The following is a 17,094-nucleotide window of genomic DNA, read 5'->3' as shown; positions in this document are numbered from 1 at the left end:
TCAAAATATCGAAAAATACTTCAAATAAAAGTTGTAGGTACTACTATCGCCTGCAAGAAAAGTCATATACAATTTTTATCTTGAATTCTTCAGGATTAATCTGTCATTCTTTAGCAATCTCTCCTCGGTGGCTTAAGATACTATTTCAATATAGGTCATTCGATGATCCGTTTCAATTTCTCATGAAACCCGACATGACTTTGTTTCTTTGAAGAATAAAAAGTTGTTTGACACTAGACATTTGACGTATATTGCTTGAAAGTTTTCTTGACTCTGCTATAAATTCGTGCCAAGACCATTTCTTTTCGGGATTCTTTTTCAAAGTTTCCACGTCTTCCACTATACAGACTATACTTCAATCATAACAAAGTTTCCGAAGAGGGAACTCCGAGAGAAAATAATTCGTCTCGACGATGTTTCATGTCAAAGCCTTCGCACTGATGCGATCACGTTCCCCTCGCACATAATCCTTCTCGGAACAGCTATTCCCTCGGTATCCTTTCCCAAGTCCAAGTCCCGGCGGCCACGTGGATTTTTGCCGACAAGATTCCTTCGTCCTACTGATGACCAAGCGGAGAGGGCGTAAATCAATTAGCCGGCCGACGCGGTAGTTGTTGATACAATAAAGAGAAACGTGACGTTACAGCCTGGTGGCTGGCAGGAAATGAGAAACGAGCCCGAATCGAACGTGTCACGTACAAAACGGACGTTTCCTTTCCTCGGTTTTCTCTCGCGAACATCTCCGTCGTTAACTTTCCTATTTAAGACCGTTTCATCGCCCCGAAGAATTTCCATACGAAGGAATTAAATGCGAGACGTAACGATTATTTCCAAGCATTACGATCGTGCTAATCGAAGGAAGCATTAAGCCTATTGAAACACCTCTTACATATCGACCACGCGCGTTTAATGTTTTACGGCAACCTTTAATTGGCTTTGAGTGGCACTAATTGCCGAACGCCGATACGGTGTGGTCCCGTCGAACGGGGAGGAGGCACTTCGAGGCAACCTTTCGGCATAATGTAACTAATGCAAAGTGCTGCTTCAACGCCCCATCCATCCAGTACGCGATGCTAATGGTGTGCGTTACACTCGAGTTTGCGCATGACTTTTCGCGGACGAGGATAACGGTACGCTGAACTCCACGAGCCTTATCTATCCGCGGCATAATAGCTGATAAGAATTATCGCTAGCGAGCCTGTGTCTATCAAAGGATTCTAGAGATATCTCTGTCCATTGGTTAAAACGATTTACCTACGTCGTTTTCAAACCTACATGCAAAAATGAACTCGACTAAAAAATCTAAATCCCTCTATCACAATTCTCTGTTAACACAGTGTAATTTTCAAGTCACACGCGTCGCGAAATGACGATCTCTACTCCGACTTTCATCGCCTCCGCTCTTTCTCCTCGACAAAAAATCGCTAACACAAGAAACACATTAACGTCCTCCGGTTTTTTCCAGAGCCCGTGATGCCACCGCCGCCGTGTGTTTGGAATCGTTAGCGGCGGGCCTCGAAAAATGGCCTCGATCTTGGGAGACGGGACGGGCCCCGGGGGCTCGGGACCATCCCGATGCCTCTTACTTCTTCAAAGGTCCCTGGCTATCCAGCTGACCAGGGGTCCGCCTCCTCAGGTTCTGAACGCTAGCCAACGGGAGAGTCCCAAGGAGCATCCGGCCGACGAGATGTGGATGTACGATAAAGGTTACAATTTGTTTCAGGTGAGTCGAGTTGCACGGCGCATTAGCTTGAATTATCTCTAGACGTACGCTACTGCTCGAAACCACAATTTGATCGTCACGCTTTAGGAATCGTATTAAATACCGGTTGAAGAGCAAATGAAATGTTCAAATGTAATGATATATTAATTGAGCGAGCTCCGTCAAACACGTCTTTTATTGAAATCAAAGACGAATCAATTATTTCACTGGATCAGCATTCTGATTCATTCCGTATATTATTTAGAGCTCCTTTTGTCTGGTCCGATCGTTACACTTAGCGACAATATTTTTCGAACGTCAAGTGAACGCGAGCTTTTGACAAGTAATCTACGTTCCGTCGAGTGCATTCCACTCCTCGAGTTAACTTGCACATTTTTCGACGTAACGATCTGTCACGCACACGCCGTAACTACCGACTGTCCGTCCATTAATGTCAACAATTTTTCTTGTTCGGAAGCGTACACGACTGGTCGCGTAGTTTATAGTCTGTCCGTAGGGCAAGCCGACTTTCGTCGTTTCGTTACGCTGTTTAGACCTGAGTTTTGTTCCCGTAGCCGTGACCGCTTAAAATTATTTGTACAAAACCATGGGACACAGGCGGTGGCGACGACGCGATCCATGTATACGACAAAACGGCACGTTGTACCTGTTCCGAAAGGATCGTTTTTACAACTGAACTTTTCCGAACGTAGAGATTGGCGTTGATTCGCAGCACCGTTACACGTCGGAATGAGACAATATGAATTACGAGCAATTTCAACCTTAGCCGGTGGTATAACACGGAGCAGCGAGTTAAGCGGCGGATGTTCTATGCTCTTTCAAACTCTTCGACCAGTCGTAACACAAACTTCCTGGGAACTTCGTTTACGTTTACGTGACAAAGCCATTCGAATAAGACGCGAGAACAAACGATCACTGGATTATTAAATTTATCCGCGAGGACTGGTCGTTCATCGACCACACCTAGATTCCTTTTCTCTCCCTGAACGGTCTATTCAGGGGTTGTGCCGTCGAAGCTCACGCTGCCAGCCAAAGGAAATCAAATTGGGACACGCCTTTCAACCGGTGGAGTGCCCTTCAGTTTCAATGAGTACTCGCCAAGGGTGGAGCACCCTCCGAGAGAAAATTAACCATGGTTGCTCTTCCTTGTGACGCAGCGTCGCAAAAGACTGCGCGATTGTATTTATCTCACCTTCAGATATTTGATGAAATACCAACTTACAGTAAATCAATGATGGAATTGTTATCAAGAAAAGCCTCGTTTGTAATATTAGAAAGAATGTCGCCGACTGCACCGAAGGTTAACGAAAGTTTTCCAATATCTCTTTCCGGAAATAGAGTAGAGACGTCAGATTGAAGAATCGACGTCGGACAGATGTTCGCGCTACGCTTAGCAACGAAACCGAATTGAGAAAAGAAGAGAATCGATAGTCAAAGGGCAAACGATAATAGCATCGGGCACCCTCTGCCTGTTTTGCATATCTCTACGCGATCTTTCCCCTGAAAGCTTTCGTCCCCCTTACGTCGTTCTTGTTGGCAGCGAGCCAAAAAGAGTTCGTCGTCTCGCATGTCGTAAAACATAGCTGTTTTACTGGGCATTTTTTTTAGTCGACGAAACAACGAAGCATGAAATATCGCGGGAGTAACCGATTAGTAAATAGTGTGAAACGGGAACGCGTTCACCCGACAAGAAGGCGTCACTCCTTCGACGTATTGGATCAACGAACTATAATTGTTGGACTAATTAGTGCCGCGGTTGAAACTGCCACATTTACAACCAGCGTTATCGTTTCACAATAACCGGGGACCGGGCTTATTTATTGCCACCGTTAATTATTGTTCCCCGGCAGCTTGCGGCCAGCGAGATATTATCGACGTGTACGGAACGATCGCCCGTAAAGATTCCATCTCGTTTAACTTCGATGTGCTTACGTTCTCCTTAGGAATATTATCCCGGGCCGGGCGGGCGCGGTTTTAGATAAATATCGGCCGAATCAAATTGTAACTTTGCTCGTAAAGATCGGCTAATTGTGGGGACCGAATGTTTGGGACCGATTAATGGATAATTGGAATCGGCCGATCTCACTCTCTCCCGATTCGTCAATTACATTGAGACATTAATCGAAAATTACTTGCGCTTGCTCGGAAACGAGGGTGTATTATAATTAGCAATATCTATGATATGACTAAACGTGAAATTGAACCTGTCCCGCGAAGTGAAAGCGCGGCTACGCGAACGCGCAACCGTCGACCTTTTTTTATTATCAAACCAGACAAATTATGTTATCTGAAGATAAATTATGCTGTGCGAAACTTGGAATAACGAGACATTTTTGAATGATTAACACGATGTTCTAACGTGAAATGTTTCACCAAGAACATCTATTCCAGATTCCACAAGAGGTGGATGGTTTATTTGAGTAATAGAGTTGATTTAGTCCGAGGGAACCTCGCTGGGATAAGTCATTCAATTATGTATGTAAAATAACAGTATTATCTTGCAACGATTAGGACTACTGTTGTTCGATTATAAACACGTTGATCTCGAGCGCGCAAACAAGATGGGTGCACCATTACACCGAGGTGAAGGAGCGCGTTGTTTCGTTTTATTGCGAGTATTATGCCAGGAGCACAAATATTTGCGATACGTTTTCCACTTGAACGTGAAACACGATCTCGGAGCAGACATCACCGCAGGAACAACAGTAACTCGCGTCTCTCAAACTGGATGCACCGGGGAGTCGTATTACCCTCGGTGCTGCATTATGCGGAAACGGATCGTAAATACAAGTTAAAACTAACGGATTAACCCATAAACGCGCGACTCTTGCGACGTAATGATAAAACGTTTTCAGATTGTTGAATCATATAGAAAATTTCTATATTAATAATCGACATTTCGTAACGAGTTAATCTACAATATATCCGGTCTCGAAATCAAATTGATTCTAATTATTATTGGAATTTACCGTTGCATCGAAAGTCTTTACGACGCCACGTTAAATGCATGTATGCTTTCTATTTACTCGGGCAAGAAACTGCTTAATGTCTTATTGAAACGATTCGTAAAACGTGATGGTAATTTCGCGAGTCAATTAACAAACCTACTTATTATATGTATGCAAATACATAACTCCGAGATCTCAATAATCTTAAGAACACAAGAAATTTAATGCTCGTAAAAAGAAATTGAGCGCTCAAGAAAGTAGAATTTCCACATTTAATACATTTATATCGTACACATGCTATTAGATTTATGCAAAAATAATTGCTGCCCTTGATGCATTCATCATTAAGATGAGATTTAGTAAGAATTATGAACGTGAGTTATGCATTTGCATTTTCCTGTTGATTGGACTGTTGCAAAAATAATTATAATCTTTACTATGTATAGAAATAGATGATACAATTTTTTGCAGCAATCTAACAGCTATTTTAGTCAGCATTATATAAAATTGGCGTAGCTCGGTGATAAACGGTCGGATATTAAACTCGTTCACCACCGCCGTTGTCTGGGTGCTCGGATAACATCTGGTTAACGGTGGTAGCGTCAAATTAAACCGAGTTCGGGATAGGATAACGCTGAAATCTTGACGGGTGATAGATGTTTCGCGCTACCGTTGATACCTGGCCGCGTTAAGGAACAGTCTTACCTATGTAAGTACGTTTAAGTACATACGCGAGGCGACGCGTTGCGCAACAGTACCGCGTGCCGTATTATACATGCGAGACGCGCGTAGATCACATTCCACGTGTGCTTCGCATCTGAAATGCGCCATTCCGGCTCGTACCCGAAGCCACGCCGACGATTCCGGCGATATTTCTAACTATCTAAAACGGTAGACGTGAGAATTCTATTAAAACGGTGCCACTTACCGGCTCGAACACGGTATTTTACTGTCTCGCAAAAAAGTCAAGGTATAATATCCTTGACCGAGTAGGTACCACGCGGAGAAATTAGGTTCCCCGCGGTGTTGCGACAGGTGTAGACCTTGATAGTCGGATCGTTTCTCCTAAAGACGTTTTCGCGACTAGACCAAACAGCGTGACCAACAAAGCGTTCAATTTCGAGTCTGTCTCCAGCTCGAGGTCTAATGAAATTTAAATGCGAATAAGAAAGTATCCACTGCTACAAACACGTGGTAAATCTTTTTATCGTAAACGAGAAGGATCCCCGACGAACATATTACAGCCTGTTACAAAACTCTGGCGTAACCTCTCGTATCGCAAATAAAGCATCCCGATAAGACGATAATTTCCTCGGGAACGGACCTCGTTAGACCGGCGCACAGTTCCTGGTCGATCTTAGAAATAGTGTTCCCGGCAACTGGTAGAGCAAGTATCGCCGCTCTGAAACGCGTGTACAACTGGTAATGTTCGGTCGCGTAGGTACGCGTGCACGTGCACGTTGTTGCATCTCGGTCGCGCGGTTCTGCCGTTGCCGTGTCGGGCAATGCTCGTAAAGATGCGATACACACGCGGCCGAGTTTCCTTGTTTCCGAGCGAGCGTTCGCCCGACGCAAAACGCCGTGAAATATGCATAAAGATAAGGGACGCCCTCCGCGAGCCGAAGCGGAGCTCCTTTAGTCGCCTCGGCTCGCGCTGGATTACCACCGAGCTGGACCTCAACCCCCGGGCGATTTAGGATCCGCTCGAGCTGATACGAGAACCTCTTCTTCGTTCTAGTGTCAGCTCGAGCAACAATGCCTGCCTTCCCTTGCAAAGAACACAATGGAGATTCCCGCAAATCTTTGTGATAGAAGAAGTCCAACCTCTCTGTAGATTGTTTTTCGAAGCATAGAAAAAAATGACGTTCCAAGTATGCAACATGTTTAAAGTGTGTGTAAAGAATATAATTTTCGCTCGTCTTTTTAACGAACACTCCTTGAAATGAAAAGATAGCTACTGGCGCCGTCCCATTTCTACGATGTTACCGGTTTCCAAGAAGCAAACGCATTCTCATTACTTTTTAGACAGCATCACTTATATGTACACATATGCAGGCTTCCTAAACCCCGGTAACGGGTCTCACAGAAATGCAAATTACCGTGTTCCTTTCGAATTACCGTTATTACGTCTGGTCGTATTGCCTCGGAGAGACTACCACGAGCGGATCCGGCCGGCCAACTGGTCTCGACACGAACGTTAAAGAAAGAGACGCGTCGATGACGATTTCGGTTCCGGATACCGCACTAAACGACCGACCCACGTCCTTGCCTAATTTGCATAAGGACTGCGCGCGAACCATAAAAAGGACACCACGATCGCCGACGGTTCGTTTTACGTCGCTGCGACTCCTAATTAGGATTTAATTCGCTTCCTAGATTCTCGGTACATCCTCCGATGTGTACTACTATTCGCGTCCGTTTCCTCGTCGTACGTTTCCGCGGATCGTCGTGTCCTTAAATGACCGTTATTACGATACGTTGATCACGTTACCTTGAATATGGCCGATGCAACAGCAATCGGTCGAACTTTCCATCCGTATGGCGATTCCTGCCACGAGCACCGCCGCAAAAACACCGTGCTTTGTGTACGGCCTTCCCCGCCCATAACCGCAGTGCAAACCAAGGATATACCGGTTTGTTACATTCACTTCTTTGCAATTTCAATCTCGCTCGAGACGTCGATATTTGATTACGAACATTTCCCTATCGCGAAGCGATCCTTCGAACGTATTCGGGGCACGATGCTCCCTGTCACTTCGATCTCGAGCAGAGATTCTTGATCGTTTTATAAATACGTGCTCGCGAGTGAGAAATGACCGGAAAGGAAATGATATCGCCCGGAAAATCGTACGTTTTTATCGCGTTTCACTTCGCGCCGCTTTTTCCTGCGAGTACCCTCGATTAACCATGAAGACCGCCGGCTTTAACGCGGCGCAAGAAAGCGAAATAAACTGGGTAAACATGGGACCGATTAAGAGAACTTCTCCCTGAGGCTGAAACTGCGTGTGTCCCTGTTCGATCGGAATTAAAAACAGTAGGGGTAATTGGCAGCAAATTTCTTCATCAAACATATAATTTGCGGAACGCATCAATCATATCGCGCCGCTGTGCTTCTTCTTCAATATGCCCGTGACTTTCGATCAACGAGCCTCGTGAATCGATTTCGTTCAACCTATCCACATATCATAGCGGCAGAAGTATTCTATTTTCAAATATTTTCTCCCGGTCAATTTTCTATCAATAATCACTGTTTCTTTCGCTAATCAAGATTATTTAACGATTCCGCAAGATGTTAAAACGAGATCTATACTTCCGGCCTCTACGTCGTCGACGACTTCATAAATCAAAGCGGCACTGGTTGGAGCATCGTGAACCAGGCAGGACTTTTATCTGTTGCACGAGAACTCGTTTATCCACAGGACGCCCATTCACCTCTCGGCCCTCGTCTTCCTTTATCCGTTTGCCAATTTAATTGTAAAAAAATGAGGGAAACCTACCTCCCTGTTCCTTGTCCTCGTCGCGGCGTGCTCTGCTTACGTCCCTCCAGTTTACGATGACATAAAACGTCCATTGGCGAACATCTGCGAAACATACTATTGTTTCATGAATTTATATCACTCATCGAAACACTCGGTATAATTTTATATTTACAAACTAAAATTCATTTTAAATTAGAATATGTTCATAAGAAAAAAAGTGCATAAGCGTCTTTACAACTATAAATTCTATACTAATTAACATCACTGATTCATAGAAGGATAATAGTACGAGGTGACTATAGTTTCGTTTTGCTTTTGACTCTCGTTGATAAAGTGATGATAAGGAAAGATCGACGCCTATGTGGAGCAGCTGGGAACGTATAGTTACACCCTGTTAAACCCCTCGGCCTGCATCGCGCACAGTGCACTCGCAGTATTAGCATATAAATTATGTTATCGTGATTTATGTTCGCGAGCCCTGTGCCCACACAGCCACCGCAGAACGGGGGGCTACTGATTAAAATTCGACGACGACCAGATCCGAGCCGACAAATGCTTCAATTTTCCATCGGCTTTCAATACCCGTAAGAAAAAACTGGTTCTCCTTGATCAAACCGGAACCCCCAGAGATTTTTACCTTTATCCAACGTGTAACTAAATTTTAAAATGGAAAACTGCAATAGAACTTGGATACTAAATTCTATAAAGCCTTGTTCATTCGACAAGCGGATTTACTTCACGTTCAATAAAATTAATAAGTAAGAAACGATTGAATTTGATCGTCTTAATAAAAGCTCATCCTTTTAATCATCGATGATCAATGGAGAGTGGAATATTGTCGAACCTGGCGGCAACGAGCCTGGTGTCCATTTCTTGGGCTATACTCAGTTCTTACGGCCGAGCCTCTAAAAGGATAAGCATGCTCGCAAGAGCACGGCTAGCACATTGCATAATAATTAGTGGGTAGCCAACGACCGTATACCCTGCAGAGTGAATTGCCGCAAGTTCATTGCCGGCAAGGAAATAGCAATATAAACGTAACGTGCACCAGGAACATCGGGCCGATTAGCAACGCTATTTCTGCGACTCTCCCTCTTTCACTCTCTATATTTCTCCTACAATTTCTCAGCTTCCTTCTTCCTTCTCATCCGGGTGTTGATATAATTCATATGATCCAGGAAAACAATGCTAATAGAGTATACATATCGTTTGCGCGATTCCTATCTATTTTCTTCGCGTGCATTTCTATCATTCAGAGAATCTATAAATTCTAAAGAATTGTTTCCCGTGCGTGCGTGCTCGGAACGATTTAACAAAAGAGTTTCTAAAACGTAGTCTGGTAGATATAATGGCGCTCTTTCACAGTGAATTTTAACACCTTTTGTTGGCGGAGTAAAGGGTTGCGCTTAGTCAATGTCCGACTCGACCTCGCGCCACGTGACAATGTAAGGCAGGAGACGGAGGGACTTAAGCAAGAAATCGCTTTCTTCTCGGCAACGCGGCGTGCGCAGCGGACCAAGAAAAATGAGGTTTCGATCGATCGGAAGACGTCTAGCTACATGCGAAGAACAATTTTGCAGAATTGATGCGGTTTACAAAGTTTCCACTTTGATATTTATATATATATAAAACGGTTGTTCTAAAACGAAAGTTATTTTATTGGAGACATGAAACGTTTTTGATGAAAGGAATCTGGATGCAATCAGTGACGTTGCCTATCGAAAAGAAGATGCGATTATCGTATCTACATCAAGGAATCGCGAGATTCGCGATCATCCTTGAGTTACGCCTTGACACGAATAAGTCTGTTAAATCACCGCGTTAAGTAACGATTCAATCAAAGATAACGTCTCGAAATTATAATACGTCGGATTAATACTTGCTCTTGTTGCCGACGTCAAACGTGTCATTCGTCCTGCCCGAACACAATGGTATAAAACTAACCAAAAGTGCGACGTTCTTTTTTAGTCTTTACCTCGGCCTTGCGCGAGATGACGCGAAGAAAAGTCGTAGATAAGGTAATGACATTCACCGATCGAGAATCGAAGTTATGGCCTGTCATTCTTGTTTCCAAACGATGGAACCTTCCCAACGCGATGAATTATATCTGTCGGATCGAACTGGAGCAGGCGAGCTCTCGTTTCGTGCCGCTGCGCGCTCGAGCAATTCCCATCATGGGGATCGCACTGTGCGTTTCGAATCGAAACGAGCAATGAACCAACGGACATATTTTAACAAACGTTATAAAGGATAATTGGTTTCCCGTTCACGTTCGGCCACTTCGAGATCGAGTTCAAAGAACATTTCTCATTTCCTCGGCGGGCACCGGTCGAACATTTTTTTCAAGTACCGCTGCAGATGCTAATAGTGTACTAAATTAAAATTTAAATACGATAATGTTTAGAATTCCATAAAACTGGGATGCAAAATAAAATATTTTGCTGAACGGTTGAAACTGGGTGTCGTTTAGCGAGAGGTCACGCCTCGGGAGGACAAGTACCATTACGGTCGATACACGGCAGAATTATTCGCGACGTTTTTGGGGGGAGCGGACTCGTCGAGCATTTTCAGTTGGGGGCTCGATGTGAAAAATGTCCTGTCAGGTGCAGCGAGCCAGACCCCATCGAGGGTCCTTGAACGTATAGTCTGCGTTCAATGAGCGAACGGAGGACAGAGAACGGGAACGTGAAAAAGCGAAGGATGAACGCATTGTCGGTCCTCGTTACCAAATTGCTCGCGAGATTGATGGCACTGGATTTACCAGAAGGTTCAATTAAAAATGAACGATTTTAAAGAACGGAAAACCGGGCTTGGACGAGATATGTATATCGATGAAGCTCATTTGAGTACGAACAAATTCAATGTGAATACGAAAAAACTTAAGTTATATCTTGATGCGTTACGTAAACTAAAAGCTGGAAAAAATAAAAAAGGAGCCGCGAGAAAGCGCATTAAAGAGTACAGTAGACATGACAAATCTCGCGATATCATCGGCGATTAATGATCGAGGAAGTAAGGAAGAAAAAATGTCAGATAAATTGGCCCGGACCGTTCTCGCGATATGCTAAAACTACAAACACAACGCAATAATCGTTTTCGCGGAGCGAGATCGACGGCGTCCACTCCCTTATCACGATTATTATTCTTCCCGGTGAGGAGAAAGAAATTTTTAACTGCGATTCTGAAACGAGAGAGTCTCCTTATCTCAGTATAATACATTGCATAAGAAAAGATCAACTTTCTAACGCATTATATAAACATAACGCATGCAACATCATGCGGTTCGGCTCTCTGGACACGATTAATTCCCGATTCCATGGAATCAAAAGCTCGGATGATTTACGTTCGCACGTGGCTCCTCCTCTTATCTCGAACAGAGAGACGAACATCACGAAAGGGACAAAGGCGTAATGCACTGTTCCATCTGTACAAAGGCCGCAATGAATCATGCCAGTTGGTGAATCGGCCAATCGATTCGGACACTTCTCTCTAATTTCATGGTTTACCGTGGAGCACCGAGGGAGATCGAGATCCGAAAGAAAAGGGGAAACGAACGAATCGATGCTCGGTGAAAATCCTGCGGAGCCGTTCGTTTATGAGCACTGTCTGGCTTATTCGACCCCCATCATGGCACACGCCTATATATACCGGCCGTAACACTGCGGAGAATCAAGGAAATCTACGAGGGTGGCACAGTTTCGGTTAGAGTTTATGAGAGGGGTGAACGCTAGCCAACGATCCCCGGTGCCAGTAAACACTTATGCCGCAGGACCGTATTTCGAGAGATGAATCCCAAGATTCTATCTTCACCCCAGTAATGGAAGATGTACTGCTGTTACGACATTGTAACCGGCAATTCGCGAAATGTATTATGACCTTCGGGTCCATATACTTTTCTGACAATTTTATTATGATTATAGATGAGATATAGGAATCTCTATTTATGGGCTAAATATGTTTTGTATCCTTCCAGAGCTTCTTGGAAGCCAATTCGAAGTGTTGGTGGAACGCAGCCCTGGTGGACGCAACCCGACAACTCAGGTACAAGGGTCACGTTTCACCTGGGGTGCTGATGGTCGGCGGACCACCCTGTGCCCTCGAGGTCTTGAGGGCAGCCTGGGCTCGGAACGTCCTACGACCGCCAGCCGATCATGCGATCACTTGTCTCGGTAAGTACATTCAAGCAATTATACATCTCTCGTCAATTGCACTGTCTTTGTGTGTTACGATGTGATGTGTAGAACGCAATTGAAAAAAAAATCGACTCAGATTAGGATAATGCAGGATTACGTGTACGAGGCACCGCTCGAAACGAAGCTATTACGATCGAGTTCCTTTTGACGCGATTAATCACCGAGTAGATGCATTACGAATGCTAATTGAACTCGGATCGGACGCATCAGCGACAAGCATCGATTGTATCGCGAGCTAGCGATGGTTACGGCTCAAACGAAGACGCGCGCGAGTAGTAAACCGAATTGTTATGCCGGTTGTATCGCGTGTTGTTAGGGGAAGCGGATGATCATGCAAATTGAACGCGGCGTTAAGTTCCCGCGCGCGGATGGATACCCGCGTCGCGCCGCGCCGCTTGAGTAATCGAGGAGGCGAGCGTATCTCGTCGGCTTTATCTTTACGCAACCACGGTTCTCGCATTATCGGCGCTGCTTTACCGCGTTCCTTTGTACAAGCATTCGAGTTCCGAAGGAGCCAAACCGCGTAATCCCCCTCGTGCTACCACGTGCTACCAACCATTGTTACCTGTCGTCGATTCGTTGCTAAACACGTTGACGAAAATTCGACTCCGCGAGCATAGAATAGAAACATGCATGCATGATATACTGCAGATACCACCGAGGCATGTATGCACGTTTTTTATAAATATCTTTTCGCGGACACGTTATTCATTAACATGTTTTTCTTCATTTTTCTATTTTTGCGCATCGCGTCTATTTACACCTACGCCTACCACCACTCCGCATACCAAACGTATGCTAATGCGGCAAGTTCCCAAGCGCATTGGCGTAACGTTGCAATTAATAACCCATAATAGTAATTGGTAACCCGAGGCGCGTTTTAATTTCCAATTCACGTATCGATCGACGACAGATATATAGAGGTAAAAATACCATAATCAACTGAAATGGGTCATAAAACAACGGAATTTAAACTAACAGTTATTAAACTGTCAATAAATTCTGGACTTAGATTCTTCTCGATGAAACTCTCGCTCATCCTAACGGTAAGACTTGTCGAATAGCAGAGTCATCCGACCCGCTGTTGCTTGGCTAGGATTTCCACTCTATCAGCAAGATTTTGCGATCGGGACCTCGCGCCTGATAAACACTAACGCTCAGCGGGGTGCACGTTGCACGCGCCTATGCGCTCCGCCGCTGTTCGAACAGTGTCCTCTTGTAAAAACTCGACGATAGCCTGCTACGTTCCACATCGTTTATCTGCCTAGCCAGGATTATAGAGCATCTGCGGCCGCGGTACCTGGGAACCGCTTTCCTTATACGTTCGCTTTTCTTCCTCCCCTGCTACGTTTCGAACATCTATTCCTACCTCCTTCCTCATTTCCCGCGTTTTTCGCCTTTTTTCTTACCCTCTCGCTCCTGCCAGCGAACCAGAGCCTTTATGCCTCGCACCGCTTGTATACACCTACACGCAACTATCTCGCGTATCGGGCTTATGCTAATGTATATGCATTCCAACATGCCCGGACACGGGCATATAATTAATGATACCGTGTTCTCGCGGGGACTTCTTTCTACGGGAGGGCCTTAGAAAATTATTCGTACATTGTTCGCGGCCTCGTTCGTTACCGCGTTCCTAACGCGAGTACCTACGGGCCTTAACTCGAGCATGTCATTCCTATCGCTCGACGACGTAAACCCAGAGCTGACAACCGCGCCTCTAATTATCTCGCAACACACAATCAAGCTTGTTACGATTGATCGGAAATTTTCAGATCACGGCTTCGACTTATCAGAAAATATGATTTAGAGAATAAGAATAATCGAACAACGAGACGTTATCGTAGATTGTAGATCATTAAAGAGGTTTAACGATGGAAATGCAAATGAGTCGCGGTGCGAAGTTCCTCCGTCTCGTGGCTCGGGAGATCCACGCCAACGACAGTGGGAGTATTTAAATCGCGGAGTTAGCTTATCTCGCGGGCCTTATCTTTACGCGGCTACGGTTCTCGCTTTATCGGTACATACCAGGTTTACTCGCGCCACGGATAGATGAACCTACCCGCGCGCGACGCGACGCGACGCGAGTCCCCGTCGCGCGGGTACAAACAGCAGCGCTCATTTATTAACTATCGTCTACACATGAACGACACAGGAAATCGTTTCCTGATACTCCGGTTTGCTCGTTAACCACCGCGACATCGCCGATCTTGTATTTCCTACACTTCTTAGCTACACGTAACATTTCTCATGCATTATGCGACCTTTTTTTCCCTTTACTCTCTCCAACATTCCTATCTTTTTACCCATCGATTCATTTAACCAGTATCTACTTCTGTCTGTGAGAGCATGGAAGATACGAAACAGATACGGAAATGATTTCTGAGAATATCTTATGTAACGGATTTAGTCACTCGTTTTCTTAATTAGAGAATTAGATGATTTTTGAAATATATAAAGATCGATAAAATATATTTTTCATAGGCAGGAAAGTTACACGCGATACTGCTATCTTACAAGATATACGTTCCAAATTCAACATGCTTATCTACGTGTCTCGAATACTATAGGGCACTTGCGTTCCACACGATTTTTCTCATCTACGTCGCCCCTTTCTCTTTCTCCCCCTGACACACCACTAATTCCTTAGTATCGGCTCTCTTTTTATCGTCTTTTCATTTTTTCACATTCCGTCCACTCGTATCTACATATACACGCCTACGCGCGACTATCTCGCATACCAGGCTTATGCTAATGCAGGCGCATATCCACGTTCACAGGCGTAGGAGCTTAATATCATCCCCGCATCGTGTGACCTTATTTTTACGACGCCGTCCCGCGAAATTACGACCACGCGCATCCTCCCTCTTTCCATCTTCCGTTCTTTAATACCTTTCCAAATTTTTTCTGCTCGTTTCAAAATATGAGAATTCGTTTGGACGATCGCCAACAGCGCGGCCAGACAAATCTCTCGGTCGATCGAGCAGTCGCCTGAAAATGGGACAAAGGTCCCCGGCTTCCCCCGGTGAGTATTTCTAAAATATTTTGAAACGATTCCAAAAACACGAGCTCGTCTTTAGAATCGTCCTGCGTTATACTAATGTTCCGATAAATTCCCGATTTCTCCACACGCGCGCGTATGTAACGCGCGAGACGAAGCGAGTTTCACGCCGGCAACGTAATTGGTCCATCGTCGTCCGCATCGCGGACGCCGATTTATCCCGATCTCTCTATTTCCCCTCTATCGTTGTTTTTCTTTGGCCGTGTCACGAGAACGACCAGGGGGATCCATAAACGCAGCGGTAGTCGCATGCCTTCCTTCGATGGCTATCGGCTTCCTCGAAGATACGCATTAAGGACACGCATTACGCGCCGATGCTAACTTCTCTCGGCGGTAATAAAACGAGATACGCAATCTGCGTGTCAGATGGGCCGGATTCTAAGCTTGTTATAGAAATTGTGCCTTATAGGAACGAACGAACACTTGTCGTTCCGCGTATTCATGATTTATCTTGCGGAACTATCTCCCGTACGAGTCCACGAATAATGTTCGTGCGAGTTAATATCGCGGATGAGATCGATCAAGCGTTCGATTCTCACAGCCACTTATGGGTGCCGCCTTTCGTTTGACTCGTCACTTTTCCTTTGACGAAATTTTCAAATCAACCTGAGCGCACATAGAATCGCCGATTCGCAATCGAACATCTTGTAGAAAGTTAATCTTTGTCTCAGCCTACAATAATTTGTGCGGAGTCATAAAGCGAGAAGAAATTTTCTATCCGAGCTGCCCACCGATTTCGTTCGTTCAACCAGCCGTGCGCCGCGCGCAATCAACCTAGCAAGGCTAACTTCTTTCCCGGTCGACAACTTTGCAAGTTCCACTGCCTCCGCAAAGGCCGCTCAATCATAAAAGTGTCAACAACGGCCGGCGCGTTCAATCATTGCGAACCGTACCGGCAACCAATACCGATAAATACCCTCGGACATGATTATACGAATCTATCTGGTGCAAGAACGAGGCGATCGTTGCCCACGTCTTAGCCCTCGTATCGTTTCTTAATAGCGAAAGGTACGTCGAGTAAAAAATATAGGTGCTTCGACCGGTCGCACCCCTAACTGAAATCTACGCGTACCCGATAAATCAAAGTTCGCGCACGAGTTGTCTACATTCCGAGGCAATTGATTAAGCCAGTACCGGGTAAATGTTAGCGACAAGCTGCGCGTTTCCATGAATAATTTCCACGGGACGATGTATAGGCCGTTTAGGTGGTCTCCTGATAATCCGACTTTGAAACGACGCATTAGAAGGAGTACGGAGCGTTAAAAGGTCGCCGGCGAATAGCTATTATTCATTGATAAGCCGCGGAAAGATCGCTGCTTGATTTACGAGAAAGTTTCACTCGGTGAACCGCTTCGACGTTTAATTAGGATATCTGTGGTGATTTATATTTATGGCATTGGTATATTAGATATAATTATCTCCATTTCGAGAAACAGAGGTCAGGGAGAGGAATATCCGACTAGATAAGATTTGTGTGAATTACAGAATGTTCTCTATGAAACATTTGGAACAAGTTGCGTAATCTACGTCCCTTTCTCATGTTGTTTTTTGATTCACTAAATGGCAATTCCATTCATTATAGGCTTCAATTATCGACGACACAATGATCATCTGTCTATGAAAGCGAGATGGAACAAAAAAAGCGATTAGATTGCCACACAGTTTGAGTTATATTCCTGTCGTCGCAATT

At 44.9% G+C, this 17,094-nt stretch overlaps 1 protein-coding gene across 4 annotated transcripts in view; it reads left to right on the top strand.

Moving 5' to 3' along the window:
- Positions 1 to 17,094, top strand: part of knockout (Stork-head domain-containing protein knockout) — an 83,950-nt gene that overhangs the window by 37,788 nt on the left and 29,068 nt on the right. For all 4 annotated transcript variants that reach the window (XM_018028204.2, XM_018028202.2, XM_018028205.2 and 1 more), the window contains exons 2-3: positions 1,466 to 1,723; positions 12,124 to 12,319. In XM_018028204.2, the coding sequence (XP_017883693.1) occupies positions 1,523 to 1,723; positions 12,124 to 12,319 (397 nt within the window). In that variant the 5' untranslated portion in view covers positions 1,466 to 1,522. The remainder of the gene's footprint in view (positions 1 to 1,465; positions 1,724 to 12,123; positions 12,320 to 17,094) is intronic.

The sequence above is a fragment of the Ceratina calcarata genome, unplaced genomic scaffold, assembly GCF_001652005.2.
Source record: "Ceratina calcarata isolate Rehan_Ccalc_2016 unplaced genomic scaffold, ASM165200v1 scaffold44, whole genome shotgun sequence".
Lineage (NCBI taxonomy): Eukaryota > Metazoa > Arthropoda > Insecta > Hymenoptera > Apidae > Ceratina > Ceratina calcarata.
This window is presented reverse-complemented; position numbering and strand designations above follow the sequence as displayed.